General features: G+C 38.7%; 1 protein-coding gene across 1 annotated transcript in view; it reads left to right on the forward strand.

Moving 5' to 3' along the window:
• Nucleotides 1-23,593, forward strand: part of LOC122815360 (solute carrier organic anion transporter family member 1C1-like) — a 536,466-nt gene that overhangs the window by 182,546 nt on the left and 330,327 nt on the right. The window contains exon 5 of the mRNA XM_044087815.1: nucleotides 10,606-10,736. Within this exon, the coding sequence (XP_043943750.1) occupies nucleotides 10,606-10,736 (131 nt within the window). The remainder of the gene's footprint in view (nucleotides 1-10,605; nucleotides 10,737-23,593) is intronic.

A 23,593-nucleotide genomic window follows, 5' to 3' on the forward strand; every position in this document is an offset into this window, starting at 1 on the left:
CCAATTTAGTTAGATAACTTTAGTGGGTTCTGCTATGACACTGCTAACAAGACTTGTGAGGATCCTGTTAGATCTCAGACAACTAGAGATATAATAGCTTAACCCAATTTCTTCACAGGGTCATCAGCTGGTGATGCTTGTGAGACAGTGATTTGGTCTTCAAGTCACACTTTTCTTAAACATTACAATCAGAATTGCTAATCCGGAGTGAGATGAAGAATTAATTAATTAATTTATTTATTATTTAAGCTAATAGTAGGACTACAATAGCAGATTCCCTAAGCTTTTTCATAGGGTGTAGGTATATAACTTTTGATTATACATTAACCTCAAGGCAGCAGAAACAAAGATGAAACAAACTGTGCAATAAAGTTGTGTCTCTTCAAATCAGTTAACCCTAAACCTCCTTGTTCTATGGAAAGAATCAACTTTTCCCACTTAACTCTTGTCACTCCTCGTGTAACTTCCTTCAGTTTTTTTAATTAATTATCATCAATAACTTCTACTCTTGTTGACAAAAGTCACATGACCTGTATAAAGACTAATTTTTTCCTCATATTTTTGTTGTTTGTTTGTGTCTTTCGGCTTTTCCTGGTTAGGGGTCGCCACAGCGGAACTCCGGTCTGCTAATGATTGGTAGTTGATTTTACATGCTGAGTTACCAGCCTTGATGCACAACCTTCAACGAAGGTACGCCCATTCATGCATGTCTCCACGCAGAAGACGCTCTAGCTGTGAATCGAACCGGACAGCGTCTTACTGTGAGGTGACAATGCTACCGCAGCACCACCACCACGGATCTGTGTTCCTCCTAAAATTTGTGCCTTTCTGGCTAATAGCTGAGGATTGAAGTCATTAAATAATAACAAACATTTGACTTTAAGACTCCACATCCCTCAGAAAAGTCATGCTAATGCATGAATGGTATATCTATCAACTTTCTAAATTTGTAAGAGCGATATTTAAAATCTGTCTCCATTTATCCCCCAATCATTTACGCTTTGTTCAGAATTTTTGTTCTAAGAGGTTGAGAGGTATGGAACACTTCAACCTTACCTCTTGCCTTGGACCTTCATATATCTTCCATATTAGCCCTATCACTATATCAGGGAATGCAAATATGCCATTGCAGTACTGATTAAATCCCAGCTGACACTGTTGAATACTTTTTCGGTATCAAGATCCACCAACAATAGTGCCATTTCCTCACACTTTGCTTCCTCTGGTTTTTCATTGCTCTTGTAATGTTGTCAAATGCTTACTCCCATTTACAAACCCATATTGATAGTATCTATCAATTTTGGTAACACCTTTGCAATTCTCATAGCTAGCATGTACTTAAACACTTTATAATCACAGTTTAACATTGCAATAGGTTTATAGGAAGCCAGGTCTGAATATCCTCGTTGGCTATTACAGACCTCGCATCTTTTATCCAAAGTGCTTATCCTCCTTTTATAATATTGTTAAACAAATACCATTCAGACCTTTATCACTTTTTCTTCCTAGCTTCCAGACTTCCACAAGAATATCATACATTCCTGGAAATTTTACCTGTTGATTGATTATATGTCACCATTTTTATCTCATCTCTTCTTGTCTTACATATTAATTGCTGAGTCTCATCTTTCTCTAATGCTGGCATTTCTATTAGTGCCTTTGATTGGTTTCCCATTCCTCTGCCTCATACATGTTTTCATAAAAGTTCTAAAATATCTCAAATACCTGTGTATAATCTCTGGTTATATTTCTTGTCATAGGCTCCCTAAATTTAGCTATAACTACTTTTACTTTTGTTGCCTAAGTCACTGTGCTAAAGGATTTTGCACTCTGGAGTTGTTATCAAAACTTACTGCGTAACAGCAACCTTTGTACTAAACATGCATATGATATTACCAAAATGCTTTCTTTTTTCCCTTTAGCAGTCTGCATTTGATCTCTTCTTGTTTTGTGAAATTTCCCCTTCTTCCACAATATATTAACCTTTAACCTTTGTCAGTCCCTTTAACTAATTCCTAATGCTTCTTTCTGATATATTTTTCTTTTTTATTTCTACAGTGTTTTTAAACTCCATTTTCAGTTTATCCCACTCACTATCTGTCCCTTCAGAAGTAATATTTATTTATCTTTCTTAGTATTTCTTGAATCTTTTAAGCTATCCATGTCTTAAATTATTCTCTTTATTTCATTATCTTGCATTTTTATCTTAGATTTTTATTGGTGCATTATTTGGTATAGGCCGTGGTGGTACAGCAGTTAGCATTTTCACCTCACAACAAGAGGCTCTCTGGTTCGATTCTGGGCTGGAGCGCATTCTGTCCGGAGTCTGCATGTCCTTCCCATGGTTGTGTGATGTTTAAAGACATGCAGGTAGGTGCATGCATGAATGGGTGTGCCTTCTTCGAAGGTTGGGCACCAAGCTGGCAATTTGGCACGGTAAAAATCCACTGCCAATCATAAGTGGACTGGTGATTCACTGTGGTGACCCCTAAATGGGAAAAGCCGAAAGACATTGTTATTTGATATAGCTATTGGATGTGTCTCAAAGCTTTCAATTAAATGCACATGCTCTGTAAAATATAATTTCTATCAAGTCTAGTCAACTTATTACATCTTGTGTTAGTAGCAACACATGAAGCATCAGAGACCATACAGGTGCAACTAACCATAGGCAAAACTGCTATACAACTGGTAGCATGTTACAGACCACCCTCCCAATCTCAAGAACCCTACTCAGCCTTCCTGAAGACATTGGAGGATATGAATGTATCATAAAATACCATCATACTGGGAGACTTCAACTACCCAAACATAGATTGGGTACATTATTCTAGCCCTAATACCCTAGCCCAAAGGTTCCTGGAATTCATAAATTCAAATGCACTGGAACAACTAGTCACCTCTCCCACTAGGGGAGATAATATACTAGACCTGATCATCACAAACATGGGGACAAAATGCTCCACACCGGAAGTATACCCCTCACTAGTGAGATCTGACCACAAAATAATCACCCTGGATATACATATCCCACCTCCACCCCAGCACAAAAGACCACAGTGAAAAACTTCTCAAAAGCAGACTTCACTCTTCTTAAGACTGAGATGGTATCCTTTAAGCCCACTGTGCCAGTGGATACCACATCCCACAATGCCAAATCCTTCACAAATGCTTTCTATGGACATCTCCAAGAATGCATGGATCATGCAATCCCAAACAAATCCAAGTCCCTCTCCACCAAAGGTAAGCGTCCTGTCTGGTGGACCTCAGCCATAAACAAATTGTATAACAAAAGAAGGAAGCTACTGCACGTCAGAGCAAAATCCCTTGAAGGGAAGACATCCCTGATCAACATTAGCAGAAAACTACGTTCTCTCATAAAAACATCTAATGCCAACTTTGAGAGAAAAATCGCTAAGGACACTAAAGATAACCACAAAGCCTTCTTCAGCTATGTTAGAAATCTGGGCGGAAACCCTCAGATATGCTCAGAGTTGGTTCACAACAACAAAAAATACACTGAACCCACAGATATTGCCAACATTCTGGCTGACAGGTTCAGTGCAAATTTCTCCCCTCCTTCACCCCCAAAAGAAGAAATACTTATCCCAGCTGAATGTAATCTCCCTGTCATCTCAGATGTCCAAGTGAGAACCGCCCTAAACAAAGCAAAAAACACAGCATCAATGGGACCTGATGGTATCCCGGGTTGCGTGTTACGTGAACTCCAAGAGAAGCTAAACCCACACATAAAAATGCTATTTAACCTTAGCCTTACTTCGGGATATGTACCTGAACACTGGCGTACAGCAACAGTGGTCCCACTCCACAAGGGGGATGCCTCTACAGAACCTGAAACTACGCCCCATAAGCTTAACCAGCCTGGTCTGCAAAGCTATGGAAAGAATCATTATGGAACTCATAAACAGAGACATAGGGGACCTACAGACACTTGACCCCACCCAGTTCGGCTTTGTAAAGGGCAGATCCTGCCTTTTAAACCTGGTTGACTTTTTCGAAACAGTCACTAGAGCCATTGATGAGGGCAAAGCAGTCCATACAGCATACCTGGACTTGGCTAAGGCCTTCGACACAATACCCCACTCAGGCATCATAGATAAGCTCAACAGCTTAAAAGTAAACCCTTATGTCACTAGATAGGTTGCAAACTGGCTAAAGGACAGAACCCATAAAGTTAAAATCACTGGAGCAATGTCAGACTCAAAGCCAGTCACAAGTGGTGTCCCACAGGGATCTGTCCTGGGACCCCTCTTGTTCGGCATTTATTTCTCAGATGTTAAAGCAAACATGGGAGGGCTGTGGCTGACAAAGTTCGCAGATGACTGCAAACTAGGCACCATAGTTGATACACCAGCAGACACACATCCTACAAAAAGGCCTCACAGAAACGGACAACTGGTGCCGGAGTCACGGCCTTAAACTAAATGCCAAAAAATGTATAGTCATCCCCTTTGGGAAAAACAAAGTACCCACAAATTATCACATAGACAGCAACCCACTGAGTACAGAAAAAGTAATCAGAGACCTAGGGACCCAAGTCGACAGCGACCTCTCATTTGACACCCACGTTGCCAAAGTGGTTAGAAAAACATTCTACCTTGCACACCTCATCATGAAGGGATTCACATCCAGATCCAAGGATGTCATTGTACCCCTATATTCCTCCCTCATCAGACCCATGATTGAGTACAATGCCCCATTTGGTATGTACCTCACCCGGCATTTGCAACAGCTGGATAGACCACAAAAGTACCTCACCAAGAGGATCAATGTCTTATTCTGCCAGAAAAGAAACTTCAGCTCTATTCAGTAGCATACCGCCTGCTCAGAGGTGATCTCTGCCTGACGTACAAGGCCATGTCCAATCAGGATCTGATGGACATGCTCCACCTCAAAAAATCCAAATCCATCAGGACCATGAGAGCTAAAGACTTAAACCTCGGCACAAGTATGAATAGGACATGCTGGAGGGATAGATTCATAACCCAGAGGCTTCCCATGCTTTGGAACAAGATCCCAGTTCATATTAGGCAGAGCCCCTCACTGACTCTCTTCAAGAGAAATCTTGATGAGTGGATGGGAGATCGTAAGTTTACCCCAGGGGTCACATCTGTGTCACTGCTAGACAGGGGCACAGTAAACTAATTCTATTATATAAGGGGACCTTCATTGTGTCACTACTAGACAGAGGCACAGTATTCTAAATTTATTCTGTACATTTTTGTACCATTTCATGGGGTGGCAAAAGCCACATCACTATGGCTAGGCTTACAAATGCCCCAGGGCAGATAGCCTAGTACTATACTATGAAACTATGAAACTATTATGTCAATTCTGACTGAGTTCCTTCTACTGAATTCACATCTCCATATCAAATATTGTTATATACTTCTTCAAAAGTCTACCTTCTTTTGTTATATTTACCCTTCTAGGTCCCCCTGATAAATTCTCAATGTTACAAACCAGGTTCCAGTTCCAACCCATATATAATATTCCTTACTGGAAGCTTATTCTTTCCCTACATTTTCTTAAACTCAATAACAGTAGTTTTAAGTGGAATATAAATGCATGCTAATGTAATCCTCTTCATCAGCCAATAACTCCTCACTATCAAGAATGTACCAGACATAGTAGTGGAATGAGGAAGTACAGGAGAGTATACATAGAAAGAGGTTGGCAAAGAAGAAGTGGGATTGTCAGAGAGATGAAAAAAGTAGAAAGGAGTATAAGGAGATGAGATGCATGGCAAAGAGAGATGTGGCGAAGGCTAAGCATAAGGCATATGAGGAGTTGTATGAAAGGTTGGACACTAAGGAGGAAGAACAAAAACTGTACCTATTGGCTAGACAGCGGGACTGAGCTAGGAAAGATGTGCAGCAGGTAAGGGTGATAAAGGATAATGAGGGAAACGTACTCACAAGCGTGGAGAGTGTGTTGAGCAGATGGAAAGAGTACTTTGAGAGGTTGATGAATGAAGAGAATGAGAGGGAGAGAAGGTTGGATAATGTGGGGATAGTGAATCATGAAGTGCAATGGATTAGCAAGGAGGAAGTAAGGATAGCTATGAAGAGGATGAAGAATGGAAAGGCTGTTGTTCCAGATGACATATATGTGGAAGCATGGGGGTGTTTAGGTGAAATGGCAGTAGAGTTTTTAACCAGATTGTTTAATGAAATCTTGGAAAGTGAAAGGATGCCTGAGGAATGGAGAAAAAGTGTTTTGGTACTGATTTTTAAGAATAAGGGTGATGTGCAGAGCTGTAGTAACTATAGAGGGATTAAACTGATCAGTCACAGCATGAAGTTATGGGAAAGAGTAGTGGAAGCTAGGTTAAGAAGGGACATGATGATTACTGATCAGCAGTATGGTTTCATGCTGGGAAAGAGCACTACAGATGCGATGTTTGCTCTGAGAGTGTTGATGGAGAAGTACAGAGAAGGTCAGAAGGAGTTGCATTGTGTTTTTGTAGACTTAGAGAAAGCATATGACAGGGTACCTAGAGAGGAGTTGTGGTATTGTATGAGGAAGTCGGGAGTGTCAGAGAAGTATATAAGAGTAGTACAGGATATGTACGAGGGTAGTGTGACAGCGGTGAGGTCTCCAGTGGGAGTGATGGATGAGTTTAAGGTGGAGGTGGGATTACATCAAGGATCAGCTCTGAGCCCTTTCTTATTTGCAATGGTGATGAACAGGTTGGCAAACGAGATCAGACAGGAGTCCTTGTGGACTATGATGTTTGCAGATGACATTGTGATCTGTAGTGAGAGTAGGGAACAGGTGGAGGAGATCCTGGAGAGGTGGAGATATGCTCAAGAGAGAAGAGGAATGAAGGTCAGCAGGACTAAGACAGAATATATGTGTGTGAATGAGAGGGAGGACAGAAGAATGGTGAGAATGCAAGTAGTAGAGGTGGCAAAAGTGGATGAGTTTAAATACTTGGGATCAATAGTTCAGAGTAATAGTGAGTGTGGAAGAGAGGTGAAGAAGAGAGTACAGGCAGGATGGAGTGGGTGGAGAAGTGTCAGGAGTGGTTTGTGACAGACGAGTACCAGTAAGAGTGAAAGGGAACATCTACAAGAGTGTAGTGAGACCAGCTATGTTATATGGGTTGGAGTCAGTGGCATTGACAAAAAGGCAGGAGTTAGAGCTGGATGTGGCAGAGTTAAAGATGTTAAGATTTGCACTGGGTGTGACGAGGGTGGACAGGATTAGGAATAAGTATATTAAAGGGTCAGCCCAGGTTGGAAGGTTTGGAGACAAAGCCAGAGATTCAAGATTACGTTGGTTTGGACATGTGCTGAGGAGGGATGCTGAGTATATTGGGAAAAAGATGCTAAGGATGAAGCTACCAGGTAACAGGAAAAGAGGAAGGCCTAAGATAAGGCTTATGGATGTGGTGAGAGAGGACATGCAGGTGGATGGTGTGACAGAGCAAGATGCAGAGGACAGGAAGAAATGGAAACAGATGATCTTCTGTGGCGACCCCTAAGATGGTGATGATGAAGAATGTACCATTAGTCTTGTTTTCTCTTCTATCACTACTGGGGCCCCTCTCACAACCAGTATTATTATTTACCTTTTACTTTGCTCCTGGTATGAATGTATAGCCTAAAATAATTTCTTTGTCAAATACATCTTCTCTAACATTGCTATTTGCACCTTATACTTCTTAATGTAATTCAATATTCTTTGCTTTTTTACATACCTGCAAGGACATTTATACTCCGCAGTGATATTGACAGAGCAACCACATTGTTCAAAAACATATTAATCCCACCTATAATTCATGACAGTTTTTTTAATATATATTTTTAAATTTTTGCTTATGTGCACACACCAGTGTTTGGCAGACTGATTTTGTATGCATTTTTTTTCTTCTCATCTATGTTTTAGCCTATGTCACAATTTTCCATGCTATTCACTTCAATAAAAAGACTCAAAAAGAAAAAAAAAACTAAGTACATTTTCAAACCTCTATCCCCTTTTAACTCATAGCACACATGTATGATTATGTACATTTTACAGAAAGGAAGTTTATTCCTCCAAATAGGAGTAGTTGCTCCAAATCGATGTCGGCATCCCCATGCATTTCCTGTTTTAAAGTTAAGGTAAACCATGCTAAAGTACATACTACAACCTGTGTTTCCATTTACAGAGACTGCTGTCTGTACCTGTCTTACCTCTTTTCTCCTCATATATGGGAAAAGCAGGTTTTATGCTTTTGGTAAAAATTAACTTTTAGCTTCAACTAAATGTGCAATGATTACTCTTAAATAACTAAACTAAATTGCATCCTGCTATATTTTATTCATTAAAGTACAAAGGCTGCCAGGGCAGCAACTACTTGTATAACTTATTTATTTTCCACAACTGTAAACTTAATTTATTTTTCAATGAACTACTTGCCAATGTAACTTTGAAAGTGAATTACATTATGCCATATAGATTTCTTTCAGAAAACACAGTTCAAACCTCTCATGACTAATTGGTTGAACCTGCAGGTTCTTTGTCTCCAACTAGGAAAAAACAGATAGTAACTTTGCAAATGCCGGAAAGAAGTACCATTTTTTATGTTTTTCATATTTTTCCTTATGCTTTTTAAATCATATTTACTTGTAAAAACATTTTTATAGCATAAACTAGGGGCATTAGTCTAGAAATCTACCTCTATAGAAACAGTGGGAAATTATCTTTTAATTCTGCATATAATATGATCAATACACTTTTACATCCCCAACAGTTGGCAGTCTCAACATTATATTCATTTTAACTTGCTTCTTTCTAGCCTTTGTTACCTTGTTACAGTGTGAAGTCTGGATGATTATGACTAATAAAAAGAACTTTCTTTCTTTAATATCAATCAGAAATCGCTCTCCATCAAACATTTAAAATAACTCTTACTACATACTATACAGAGAAGTTCTACAGTACAATATCATCATATTTTCATATAAATATTCATAAGAACAATGCTTGTTTTATGTATGGTAACTTCTTCAGGCCCTTCAGTGTCCTAAACATTAATGATATAAAGTAGAGATTATGCTTTACAGTTCACCCAGCAGTCAACAAACATTCAGTCATTTTCAGATGTGTCTTCTTGCAGATCCATATTTGACACATCTAATCCTATAGGTATTGTGATTAATGTTTTATAGTTCTTATATTAATTCACTAATTTCATGTTATTGCTTCTCTACCTGATTATCTTGCTCTCACAACACTGGTCTATTGTTTAAGTCCAGCGTACTCCTGATTCTTTTAAGCAAACTTGTGGACTTGTTTGTGTCTCTGAAGCATATACCTTTGGAGCAATGGAAATTACTACTTAAGAGTTTTGTTATTTTTTTTTTAAACATCTTCATCAAATGTAGTATGTTTAAAAAAGTGGCATAGGTTCATGTACAATAGCAGAAAAGAAAACAAATCGTAATAACATTTTACTTTACATATATATATATATATATATATATATATATATATATATATATCTGAGTCTTGGTTAGCAAAATAGTAGAAGTGGACATATTAGATGTACAGGCTACCATACTTGCTTTGGAGTTCAAAGGGGCACAGATGTCCCTTCTTTATGACAAGGTGATAATTTATCAGAGTCAACATAAACTAATAAGGAAAATACAAGTAGCAGAATATCAAATGAGAAATTATCAGGAAATCTTCCAATAACTTTGCGATTTACACTTATCAGAGTCAAAGCACCTAACAAGAGTAACTGAGTACCATGGCTGCACTCAAATGAAGACTGAAATGAAGACTGATGCAGTCCTTAGTTATCTCTGTAAGTAAACACTGAAGGAAACGTAAAGAGTAGCATTTCTCTTAGCAGATGACCAAAAGGGTGGGCACAGAACTGTGTCAGTCATTTCTGATCTATAATACATGATGCTTTCTTTCCCATTAAAGAACGCTCAAAGGCAAAGCACTATGCCCTTACATCAGTCAGCTACCTACAGTGATGAATATATTGTACTTATCTTCACCTGTCCTTTTACCCACAGAACTCCAACGTCTGCAAGTACTCACATAACGTACAGAGTATTCAACTGTTCGGTGTTTCTATATCCATACATGTCTGACCTTACTAAGTATACAGGAGAAGGCTGGCTAGATGCAATCTTTTTCCAGCTGTCATTCTCATATGACCCTAAAGAGAAGATGCACACCACTGAGGAATAGAAACTTGCACTATTATTCATGTGATTCATTTTAGTTACAGGTAGTTAACCACTGATTGTGCTCATTTCTTGTTTTAATCACTAGAATGCTGCTAAATATTCCAAAATATCTATTTTTGTCTATATTTGTCTAGTGTTAATAATATGCATTTAAAGATGTGCTTCATTTTCAAACATCTAGCTTTGCATTTATTTTTCATAAATATAACATGCATTTCACGGATTTTTCGAAAGTCATAATATCTAAATCACTGTTTCTGAATGTGACCATTTGTTTTTATTTTACTCTTAATCTGGTTTAGCTGTTAATATTAGCAGAACAATTATGAAGAATAAAGCTATGACCACTGCTTCTGTATTTCCCTTCTCACTGCCTCTCTTATTTCAGCTACAAATATGAAACAGCAAAAGTCACAACTTCATTTAATGCATCACCAGCTATTGCCATGTGTTTGTTTGATGAGTCCCAGGATTCCATTTCAGAGCAGGCAGACAGCCCATTAATGATGCAAGAAATAGGTATGTAGCTCAAATTTACATTCATGTGTTTGCTAGTTGATTGTTTTATGCATAGTTTAGAGTTGTGCTCTTTCATTCCTTGTTGATCATTATTGTGGTTTTAAAATGAGTTTAAAAGTTACAAATAATTTTCCCTCAGATAGGTTCATTGGTAAATACAAGGCTATCAGTCTGCAGCCTATTACACGCGTAGCCAAGAGCCAGAGGTCAGAATCAAACTGTGTACCTTGCACCTGTGAGGTAAAGACATTAACCATGATACCACCCCCACCCCTGAATGAAGGGGGAAATGTTCAAACCCTACACCCTTGCCATAAGAATGAGTTCATTAACAAGTCAGAGCGTTAGCCCTCTACACTAACTGACAAGATGATACAATATTCCTTCCTAGCAAATAGTACAAATACATTAAGTTAAAGCTGTCTTTAAAGTTGAAAGAATTGCAAAGAGAAGTGAACTGTTTACTGTCCCTAATAGTGAAAAAATTGAGATAATGCAATAAGGCTGTTCTGAATGCTATGAATAGAAAGACAGAGAGATTTATATTTGCATTTATGGCCATCAGATTACGAAACAAACTGAACTTACTGAAAACCCTAAACAGCAAAACATATATTGCAAAAGGAAAACAAACCATTCCTTCTGCGATCTGCAAACCAAAACTCTACCATTACATTTACACTTAATTTGCCTAAATGGTGGTAGTGTTATGGAAAGGATTTTCTAAAGTAGGATGTAGGGTTGGATTCAGGGGCAGAACATACCTCTCAACTGTCCACACTTTTGTCTCGTGTTTTAGGTCTACACCTCATAAAATTTGTGGTTTTCTGGCAAATCAGTGAAGACTGAAGTCACTATATAATGACCTACATTTGAGTTTCAGACTTTATATACTTCAGAAAATGCATACTAACACAAATCCTGTTATTCTAACAACTTTCTAAGTTTATATGAGGAATATTTAAAATATGTCCCTATTTTTGGGCCTTTGTCCCCCTATTATTTTAGACTTTGTCCGGATTTCTTGCTTAAAGAGGTTGAAAGACATGGGGCAGGAGCATGTTTATTGTTAGGTTACCTTAGGTTTATCTTACATTATTAAGGAGTAGCTTTGTCCTTCTGCACTGCTTTAGTAATGCTTGCTAACTAACCCTTATCATAACCCTGCCCCTTTCCATAATCCCAAAGTCAATACCTTACATTAGAAAATCCCTTTAAGTAACACTACCATTACAGAAGACAATTAGATACTCACTACATACAAAATTAAACACAAATAACACTAAAACTATTTTCTTCCCTGTCATTCTAATCCTAACCTGCAAACACTCCCAACTCCTAATGCCAAAACTTCCTGTATATCTAAAACTGTTGGCATTAGCATCCAAAATATGCACTAACATGTCACAAACATAAATGCACACACACACACACACACACACACACACACACACACACACACACACACACACACACACACACACACACACTCACACACACACTCACATATATGCATACACACAAAACATTAAATATATCCCTTTCCCTAGAACCTACCCTTTCCATAACCTTCAAACATTTGTACACATTCTGACCTCATAATATCAAAACTTTAGGTATATCTGAAACTTTCAGCATTAGAATGGAAAACTCCCTCCATTAAAATTACACAATCCATCTACCTATTTTGAACACAGACAACACAATCTATTCCATCCAAGATCCACTCAACTTAATATCCACACACTTTTCACTTGGACATTTATTTGATCCACATTTGCTTACATTACCATTCACAAATACTCACCTCTGCTATTTGTAAATCACCATAACTGCCTTTCAACAAAACACTAGGGATCCATATATAAATAGACAGATAGATCAATAGACAGACGGATAGACAGGTGTAGATATATAGTACTGATAGCTCTCATGAATGAATTCAAACCATGGCATCAACACTCAGTATTACTTTGTGACTAGGTCATATGTGCATTCTTCAGCTTTGTATTACTGTAGTACCTCGCAGGATGTGCAGTAGCAAGTCCTGCCTAAACCCTGCCCACTGTCCGACCATCGGTAACATGTTAGTAAATAAGTAATAGTCATACCAATGGTGGCACGAATATTCATTGTCTATTAGTAGTTTTCCCTTTTCCTCAGTGTAGTGCAATCTCGGAGTTGGTATATTTAATTAAGGGTGGTGTGGCAGGGCTTGTTTCTCCTGCAACAACAAAGGAAAAAAAAATAATAACACTATAACTGCAAATATACTTTTTTCCTTTATTTTTGTAGCGGGCAAGCCCCCTGCACACCCCATGTGGGGGACTGTGCCCCTCACCCCCCCACTAAACCAACTCTGAGATCTCACTACATGGAGGAAAAGGATAAAATACGAACATACAAGGAATATTCATGCTATATCTGCATGGTTGTCAGTCATTCATGTTTCCCTTATAACAGCCCACCCCTTTCACCTGTCAATCACTAAAACCACTCCCTCATCTGCGTAAAATGGCCTGTGAGGTACTACAGTAATACAAAGTCCATTATTCTCTGAGCTTGATGTCTTGTGTAAATAATACAAGTAAATCGAAAACCTGTTTAGGTTCCAAGATGTACCACAGATTGCCCTGTTGGAGATATGCCAGGGGGGTAAAAAATGTAAAACACACAAACACTACTTTACTAGTGTGGTTACCTAGCAAAACCAATAACATCTTGGTCGGTGGCACCGAAGCAGATCTGTGGGAATGTTTGAGCATCATCCACCCATCTAGACAGTCCTTCAGTGCAGTGAGTCCATGATTTCTTCCCTTTTGCCTATAGGGAGGCAAGTTGTTGATCATATAAAAAATCAGGAAAACTGATGTTCTGAATAGAGCTCAATAATGGAGTAGTTCAGAATTGTTTGGATGCGGTTTAGTCCTTTTATTTTGTTTTATCTTAATTCAGGTAGATGAGCACTTAAACTGACAAAATTAGTTCACAGTAGTTTGCCTTTTATAATAATGAATAGTGGGCATATCCTGAGTGTGTTCCTCTCCTTCGGCATATCGATAGTGTAGGAGGCCCCCAGAGGTGGGTCTCAGGATCATTAGTGAATGTCCATTTTAGTATCTGTCAATCAAACTTTAATTTGGTGCCAAACAACTGTTGCCATTTTGTTTAATTTACCCAAGTGTTAATTCAGTTTTTCTAAATAAATATAACATTTTTTACACAAATTTAAACCCTGCCTAAGGAATCTAAGAAAAAATGTATTCTATCATCATGATACTATTACAAGACAAAAAACAATACTACTGTAATTTACAGACAGTAAACCAAAATAACTCTCAGAAATTTTGGGCAGGTTTAAATAATCTACTACATCCTGGACAAACTTCAACCCCAATCCCTGCTACTACTATTGATAAAACCCCTGAAGATGTTTCTGATAGTTTTAACCAATTCTTTACTGAGACAATTCAAGCCCTAGCTAGCCAACTACCTCCTAGCTCCCCTGGTCCTGAAAGTAGCACCCCTAGAAACCTACTTGCGTTCAGCTTCCAACCAGTCGCCACTTCACTTATCTGTACCTTGATCAAAAAATTAAAACCCACTACACTTTCTGCTGATGAACTCCCTGCCGAGTACCTACAAAAATCAACTGATACTACTGCTTACTCCATCTCAATAATAATCAATCGAACCATAGTAGAAGCTAAAATTCCCACCATCTGGAAAATATCCTATGTAATCCCACTTCACAAAGGAGGCAGCTCTACTGAATTCTCCAATTATAGGCCAATAGCTATACTCTCTCCACTTGCAAAGATTATGGAAAAATGTATTCATAGACAACTCATGCACCACCTAATCCAAAATCGCCTTATGGCAGACACTCAGCATGGCTTCCGTCCTCATCACAGCACTATTTCAGCCCTCCTAGCCTTTACTAACACCATAAACCATAATCGCAACAATAATTATATATCCTCAGCCCTCTTTTTGGATCTTTCCAAGGCATTCAATATGGCTGATCACCAACTTTTAATCCACACCCTGCAAACATTCTGTCTAGATACTGGAGCCCTCCAATGGTTTCAATCCTACCTGAATGGTCGACAGCAGTCTGTCTTCTGGCAGAACAAACTCTCTAACCTTCTACCTAACACCCTCGGAGTACCACAAGGCTCTATACTAGGGCCCTTGCTGTTCTCCATCTTCATTAACGACCTTTATACTGTCATCCCAAAAGTCAGCTGTATCCAATATGCTGATAACTCTACTCTGATTTGCTCAGCCACATCTCCAGTAGAGTTATGGTCAGCTACCCAGACCACCTTTAATACAATAGAAAACTGGCTTTCTGAACATCGTCTGATCCTAAATCCCAAAGAAACTAAAATGCTGTTATTTTCACCACGTAAGTCTACCGCTTTCACCTTTACCATAAAATCAAATGATGGCACAATAATCGCCCCTGACCCATCTACAAAACTATTAGGTGTCATCATAGACAATAATCTAAAATTTGACCTACATGTTAACCAAACTATCAAAACCATCAATAAAAAACTAGGGTCACTTTACAGAATAAAAGCCTTCCTAACCCCTTCAGCTAAAATTGCCATAGCTCACTCTCACCTTCTTTCAACCCTTCTGTATGCATCCCCTCTACTCTCGAATTTGAACAAGACTGTCCTTAACAAACTCTCAATTTGCTACAACCACATTGCCAGGTTTGCCACTGGGCTGCCTTTTAGGACACATCATTGCATCAATCTAAATCAGCTTGGTTGGCTTGAAACTACCCAGCCTAATCCAGTATAACCAACTGATTATGGCCTATAAAATCCTCTATAATCCGGACAATTCTCCTGCACTTCAAAATATTATCACCCCCTATAACAATCCTAGACCGCTTCGATCCTCTAACAAACTATTAATTCAGACTAGCAAAATTAATAACACAGCCGGTGATTCTCTCTTTGCAAACTCTGTAAGTAGATCCTGGAACTCTCTTCCAGCTGATATTACCTTACTTTCCACCTTAGGTCAATTTAAAACTAGACTCAAACATCATTTGTCACTTAACTGGCTATGTCATTGTATGAAGCCTGGCTAACTCTCTCTAGAATGTGTAAAAATCTGTTAACAAGTTTACTGTGTAATTTAATTTAATCCTGACTTGTGCTCAGGATTAACTGTAACCTGTGGAACTTGTTTAACTTGCTTACTTATGTAATCTCTGTAAATAGTGTTTGTAATATGTAATGCTGGTATTATGTAATGCTGTATCTGCTTACCCTTGGAGCTTTTCTCCCCGGGCCTCCGCTGAAAATGGACATGCATCCAGTCGGACTATCCTGGTCAACAAATATAAAATAAAATAAATAAAATAAAAATAAAAATATGTAATGTGTAAAGATCATTATAGCAAACATCTATTATAAGAGCTGATCAGGATCAACTTCTGATCCAATCGGCGTGGTCACTAGTGGTTATAATGTTGCAACATATTTTATAACTGTCAGGTCTATAAAGAAAAACATTAGAGGCTATCATATTCTTTATTAATGGCCATGTTCAGTCTCACACACGCGGTGCTATGTAGATATTAAAAAGACTTAAAAAACATCTGAACTTGAAAAAGCATTTTTGCAATTTAAGCTTCTTCAAATCAGCCTGCAAGGAGTGGATTAACCTGGAGAAAATATTCATATAGGCTTGAACTGGAGTTCACTAAGCTCACAGCCTGCATTTGGGTGGTCTGTTCACTGGACTACTAGGGAAGAGGTCCATGTGATCAAGAAGACCTGGTAGGGAGTTGAAAGTGGGTGTATGCGTGCCTGTGTCCATCTAGTTGGGGACTGAGGAAGGGCTGGTGTGGTAACCTGTTTTAATAGTTGGAGGGTCAGGGATTCAATAGAAGAAGCAGTAAAACTGTAAATATCAGTAAGTCTATCTAGTATAGGGAAATAGTGCTTGGAGCCTGGGTCTCGTGTGTTAGTGACAGAAGAGCCGTGGGTAACGATAATCATCAAAAGGAACAGACGATAAGTGAATAAACAAGTGGAAAGCATGGTACCTGGGTAGTCCAGGGTTCTTTTAGAGAAACCTCTGGGTGAAATGTTGATGCTATATAACCTTAGGAACTAAGACCAGGTGTTTATTGGATGTTGGAAGATTTGGTTTAACCATGGTGTGGTATACAGTTTCGTTTGGACATTAGAAGTTTTGGTCTAATGGTGCAGTATGAAGTTTAGATAAAATTATAGCTAAATCCTCCCTGTCTGTAAAGAATGTAAGGGGAAATAAATCTTGTGTCAATATACAGACAGTAAAAAATCTAACTGGTAGCCTGTCCACAGCACTGGGGATGCTTTTCTCACCATGCTATGCCAGCGATGAGAGCCACTGGCCAAACAATAATGCATACCGCACCAAGGTTAGACCAAAACTTCTAATGTTCAAAAACACCTGGTCTTAGTTCCTAAGATTATATAGCCTGCAGGAAGGTTTGTCCCAATTAAATAACCAGTACCAAAATCATGGACTTAAACTAAATAACAAAAAATTCATTATCATATCCTTTGGGAAGTAAATTACCCTGGAGAACTACTACATTGACAATACACCCCATGACGTTTTGACAGTTGCTTGGGATTTGGGAATGTATGTAGACAATGACCTAACTTTCAACCAACATGTGCCCAATATTAGAAAAAAGTCCTGTATGCCACAGCTTATAAACAAAGGGATTGTGACTAGATCTATGGATGTCCTTGTCACCTTTACTTACCCTCATTAACTCAGTCTCTGAGTATAATGCCCCTTTGGCATATAACTATCTAGATGCATGCAACATGAGCACCCACAGTAATACCTTACTAAAAGGCCCAAACAATATGTCCTGCGTATACCGACTCAAAGCCCTGTCATTATTCTCAGTATCCTACAGACTGCTAAGAGGTGACCTCTGTTTGGCATACAAGCATACTCCAACCCAGCACTGATGGATTTACTGCACAGCAGCAAGCCAAATGCCATTAGAAATACTTGGTCTAGGGATGTAAACCTCTTCTACAACAGAATGGTTTGGAGGTTTATCGTGCAGAGGATGCTGCTGCTCTGAAACAGACTCCCCAGCCACATAAATAAAGCTCATCCTTGTCCATATTTAACTACAACTTGGATCTATGGATGGGAAACAGAAATTTACCCTAGAGCTGTCCACTGTACTAATAATGGACAGAGGCAGCACCTAAATGCTTTATCTCATGCATGGGTCTCCTGAAATTTTCTATGATATAATACCAGTTATTGTCACTACAAGTAATATATACTTATTGACCATGGAATGGGTAAAGCTAATCTAACACCAAGTGGGATAGGTTAATTCAGGTACCAAAAGGGAAATTGGCATGGCTTAAAATGGTCCTCAAGGACAGGTAGCCTAGTAATAACCAGTGAAGCTACATAGCAAAGCTCAGTGCAATATATTTTTTACAGTTGTATACTAGCTTGTTACACAATGCATCCTTTGAATGAGTCATTAAATAATTAACATCTGTAGCAATGGTAATTATATTTGTTTATTAATGTTAGCTCCCAATAGCCTATAGTTTGAAATGTCAGTAGATTCTGCATCCTAATTTCTTCAGAAAATTTGTTTTGAAGGTGAGAAAATACTTGCAAAGAGCATTTATCTCCATAGTTGTTATTGCTATCTTTCTTACCCTTTCATTTAACCCTATAACCCTCTCACTTGGCCATCCTTTTCTATAGTGCCCCCCTCTGCATTTGTTCATTTGTGAGGGTTGTGAGAGAACTGGCAGCAGCAGGAATGTTGTGGTTGGTGGGATGTTCAGCATTATGGCCTACATTTCCACAGAAGTCACTTAGAATATTATATAACTGGATTAAAGGCAAAAACACAGAAACTGGTCTATAATGCCAGGCTTACCATATGGGGTATACATTTCCCTATTATGTTTGTCAAGAGCTGTCTCAAACACGTGTGAGGGCATTCATTCCCTTTTATGTTAGGAGGCAGGGCATGCCAGATTGGGACTACCATTTCAACAAATGAATTATTTCTGCTAGATGTGTAGCTGCAATTCCTTAATGTTGTATTCTCATTATAGTTTACCAGCTATTAAAAGTGCTACTGGATATAACCACAATTCTATATTCATTTTCAAATTAATATAATATTAATATTAATAATATTAATCATATTAACACTTACTAGATAATGGGCTAAATTGCTGTTTGCTTTTTATTTGCACAACTGCAATATACAATCAAATTAGCCTTAATGGAACTGAAGAGGCTCATTTCATATTTTTTTTAACAATGAACTTGGTTATACTAGATGATTTTAAAACTTAATGTATATTTTTATTCATATCACATGAACATGTCCGGAACATTAGACAGAGATTTTTTTCTTTCTTCCTTATCCTGGATGATTACCATTCAGAGTTGTTGAGTTAAGAGGATTATAATCCCAATGGCAATTCAAGTAGATTTTGCAAAGCAATGTATTCTGGAATATAACCTATGTAGTCCCAAGCAGTTACGCTCTATCTTAAAATTTGCCCTTCAATGAATTTTCAGTGGTCATAGTTCTCTTAAGATAGTAATGTTTTAATATCTTAAGAAGTGAAAATAAATCACTGATCACATGACTCTAGTGAAGGAAGGCTAGAAGGGCTGGTGCAAAAATTGTCTGAATATGTAACTATTACAATAAGTACACTGTACACCAAGTAGGCTGCAAACAGTTTGATCTAGCATGTTCTTGTCCTCAGAATATAAAAGCAGTGTTAGCTCCTCCGAGATATATTAGGGGGAGATGGAGATTTCCAAAAAAAGTTATGTACTCACCATAATCAAAAGAAAAACGGATTTTCAGTGCTAAAAACACACTAATAGCCAAGAAGAAAGCACTGATGAGAGGGGCACAGCAGATGTAAATGTCTTTAATTCCATTCCCAGTACAGTCCCACAGCTCTGTGCTTTCTTCTTGGTACTCATCATAATGTTCCATCTGTGATCTCTATTTTCATTCTTCTTCAACTGCTGGGTTCAAATCTGACCCTTGGATCTGACTCAGCTGCTTCTTCCAGGTCATAGAACACTGAGCTCTTGAACTCCTCTCTTTACGCATAATTCTTTAGTCACCTAATATACCTCGGATCGAGTTTCTGCCCATAGGCCTACAAAGCAGTGGTGAATAAGGAAAGTACAGAAAGTGGGGTCAAACAAGGAACAGAGGTTCCTCCGATACACTTTGATCTATCCAGGAGTAAAGTACGGAGGGGTTGGTGGGTGGGAAGTTGAGGAAGAATGAAAATAGACAACACAGATGAAATGTTATGGTGAGTACATAACCTTATCTGATGTCATTTTCATTCATTCCTCAACTGTTGGAAAATAGTCCCCAGCTACCTAAATCCCGGGAAGACTCTAAGGAAGGATATTCCTTTGCACAGCTGAGCCAAAGGCTGCTCTTTCTCTAAAGACCAAATTCAATGTCTAATGATCAATAAAGGTATGAGGATTAGCCCAGGTTATAGCTGCACAAATGTCATCCAAGGAAATTCTTGACAAAGAAGGTGAGGAAGTTACCCTAGACCTAGTAGAATGGGCTTTTGATGGTTTTGGTAAACACAAACCCACTTTTGCATAAACAAAGGTAATACAATCATTCAATCATTTAGCCAGTGTCACTTTAGAAGTTGGCTTACAGAATTTTCTATCAGAAAAGGAAACAAATAATTGTTCAGATTTCTTTAAATTTTTGGTTCTGTGAAGGTAGAAATGTAACTATCTGTGAACATCTAAAAGATGTAACATATATTCTCCTTTGCTTGAGAAATTTGGAAAGAAGACTGGAAGGTTAATAATCTGATTAATATTGGATTCTGACACCACCTTAGGTAGAAAGGGAGGATTGGTCTGTAAAGAAACACTAGCCTTGTGAAAAATTAAATAAGTAGGTTTAGAAGACAGAGCCTGAAGTTCAAACACTGTTCTGGCAGAAGTGACAGCAACTAGGAAAACAGTCTTCCAGGTGAACATTTTTAGTTCCAATTTAGCTCAAGGCCTGAAGAACAATATTTAAATGCCAAGGAAGAATATGATCCTTTAAAAGAGCCTAAGTAAATAAGTTTCTCTGAGAAAAGCTTTGAAAGTTTGGATGAAACTAAGGTAGGGTTATTTATTCCTGTATAGAAATTGGAAATTACTGCTAATTGTACTCTTAGAGTTGAGGACCTAGTGCTGTCATTCAAAATTATAGCTAAAAATTCAAGAACTTTAGAAAGTGGTGATGAGAAGGGATCTAAATTCTTTCTGTGTGCCCCAAAACAAATCTTCTCCATTTACTTTGTAAACTTTTCAAGTAGATGCTTTGTGGGATGATAACAGAATGTGACAGATGGGAGAGGAGAGTCTGGACTGTCTAGCAATCAATGGAACTGCAGAAACCATGCACTCAATTTGAGGCCTGAAATAACAAGATGAATGTCTGCTGATTGACACAGCAGGTCTGGAGTTGGATCCAGAATCCTGGGTGGATGTAGAAGATGAGGAAGGGAAACCAGATCTGATGAGGCCAGTACGGAGCAATCAGGATATTTGTGCTCTTTCATCAATATGCTTTCTGGAAAAAAATTGGGGATGAGAGGTAATGGGGAAAGGCATAAAGGAGACCAGAGAGTCAATCCTGAAGTAGAGCATCCCTAAGTGACTCGCCCAGTGGGGGGATCAGGGGGGCAAAGAAACTGCTGCATTTGTTGTTTTGGGAAGATGCAAAAGGTTGTGGTATGGTTGGCCTCATTGACAGAAAATCCTCTCCAACACATTTGTATTGAGAGACTACTCCTGAGGCATCAGAATAGACCTGCTCAACTTGTCTGCAATCATGTTGGACTTCTCCATGATGTGTGCTGCAATCAGAAAGCAATTAGATGAGATCACCTATTTCCTTATTCTCATAAATTCTCAACAAAGAGGCTAAGATATGGTTCCTTGTTTGTTGATATACCAGACCACTGACATATTGTCCATCTGAATCACAATATTTCCAGTTGGGAGAGTGTCTTTGAAGGATTGCAATGCTAGGAGGACAGCTCTCATTTCCACAACATTGATATGCATGTAGGTCTCATAGAAGGATCATGTGCCTTGGACCATCCTTCTGAAGAAGTGCCTCCCCCACTCAATCTGTGAAGCATCCATGGTAACTGTGGCCTTGAGTTGAGGGAGAATAAAGGGATGGGCTTTTTGAAATTGATTAGAGTGGATCCACCACAGAAGGCAATTTCTTCAAGCTTGTATTATTTTGACTTGACTGGATAATGGTTGTTGGAGAATAGAACATTGAGTTGCGAGTATCCATTGAAGGATTCTCATATGGAACCTTGCCAGTGATAGAAGGATGATTGTTGTTGACATGGATCCCAACACTTGGAGTATCAGATGGGCTGAAAGACAAGAACTCTGAGTGATCTTTTTTGACCTGGAACGGAATAGTTTGAATACAGACAGAGGGAGAGAAACTATTTGAGTGACTGTATTGAACAGAGCACCAATGAATTCCAAAGTCTGAGTTGGATGGAGTTGAGATGTATTGTAGTTGACAGAAATCCTCAGATGACAGCACAGCTCAAGTAAGTAGTCCCATGCCTGAATTAGTTGATGCCTGGTCAGAGTGGTCATGAGCCAGTTGTCCAGATATGGAAACATTCTGAATCCCTGCAGTCTCAAGGGAGCTGCACTACTGCCATGCACTTGGTAAACACACTGGGCATTGTGGTGACACCAAAAGGCAGTGCTCTGAATTGGTAATGACCGACTCCCAGCTGGAAGCATAGAAATCATCTGTTCATTTTGATGCAATAGTATGCATCCTGAAGATCTATTGATGACACCCAGTCGTCCTTGTGCATAAATGGCAGAATGGACTAAACCAGGACCATCTGGAACTTTGTGTACTGAAAGAATCAATTACATTTGCTGAGACAAAAATTGGTCTGAAGTCCTCTGTCTTTTTTGGCACTAAAAATAATCTTGAATAAGTTCTAGACTCTCTCTGGTCTGGAGGGACATCTTAAATTACTCTTTTTTCTAGCAGCTTGTTTTATTTCTAGTGCTGCTGCTTCCCTCTGACTGAGTGTAACATCAGGGATTTTCTTTGCAATTGATGGTTGGGGTTGGGAAAATGGTATGATACAACCTCTGGATATAATCCTCCATACCCATGAATCATTTGTGATATCTAGCCAGGATATCTAGTGCAGAGATAGATGACCCTTGAATGCCTCCAGCAATGGACAGTTGGGTCTCCTTTCAGGAGTGCTGATAGGATCTGTCAGAGAAGATATCCCTGGATCCCTGATTATGCAGACCACCTCTGCCTCGTGGATGGCATCTTTAATTTGACTTGCTTCCTATGTCCCCTGGGGGAACTGTCTCCACATGGATCTTGGAAGGGGTCCTGGGATTTTTTGAAGCACATTTTCTGTCCACTTCATTGTTTCATAGAAAAGGTCTGTTGGGGAGTTGAAAAATGTATGCCCACAGCAGACAGGGTTTTCTGTTCTTGCTTGAACCTAGAGAGTGTGTATTTCACTTTGGGGTTAAACAAGGAGGTTCTGTCAAATGGGTCATGATGAAAGAAGATTTGAAGGGTTCTGCAAAATCACATAAGCGCATCCAAGCATGTATCCTAATGGAGAAACAGACTGAAAGGTAGCCAACTGTGAGGAAATAATACTCTCTACTACAGAGGATATGGTCCCAGAGAGTTTGGAAAGTTCTTTGATCAAATCTCTGAAGTCTCATGAAATGTGCCAAAT

Source organism: Protopterus annectens, chromosome 11.part0 (assembly GCF_019279795.1).
Source record: "Protopterus annectens isolate FY-2018-M chromosome 11.part0, PAN1.0, whole genome shotgun sequence".
Lineage (NCBI taxonomy): Eukaryota > Metazoa > Chordata > Ceratodontiformes > Protopteridae > Protopterus > Protopterus annectens.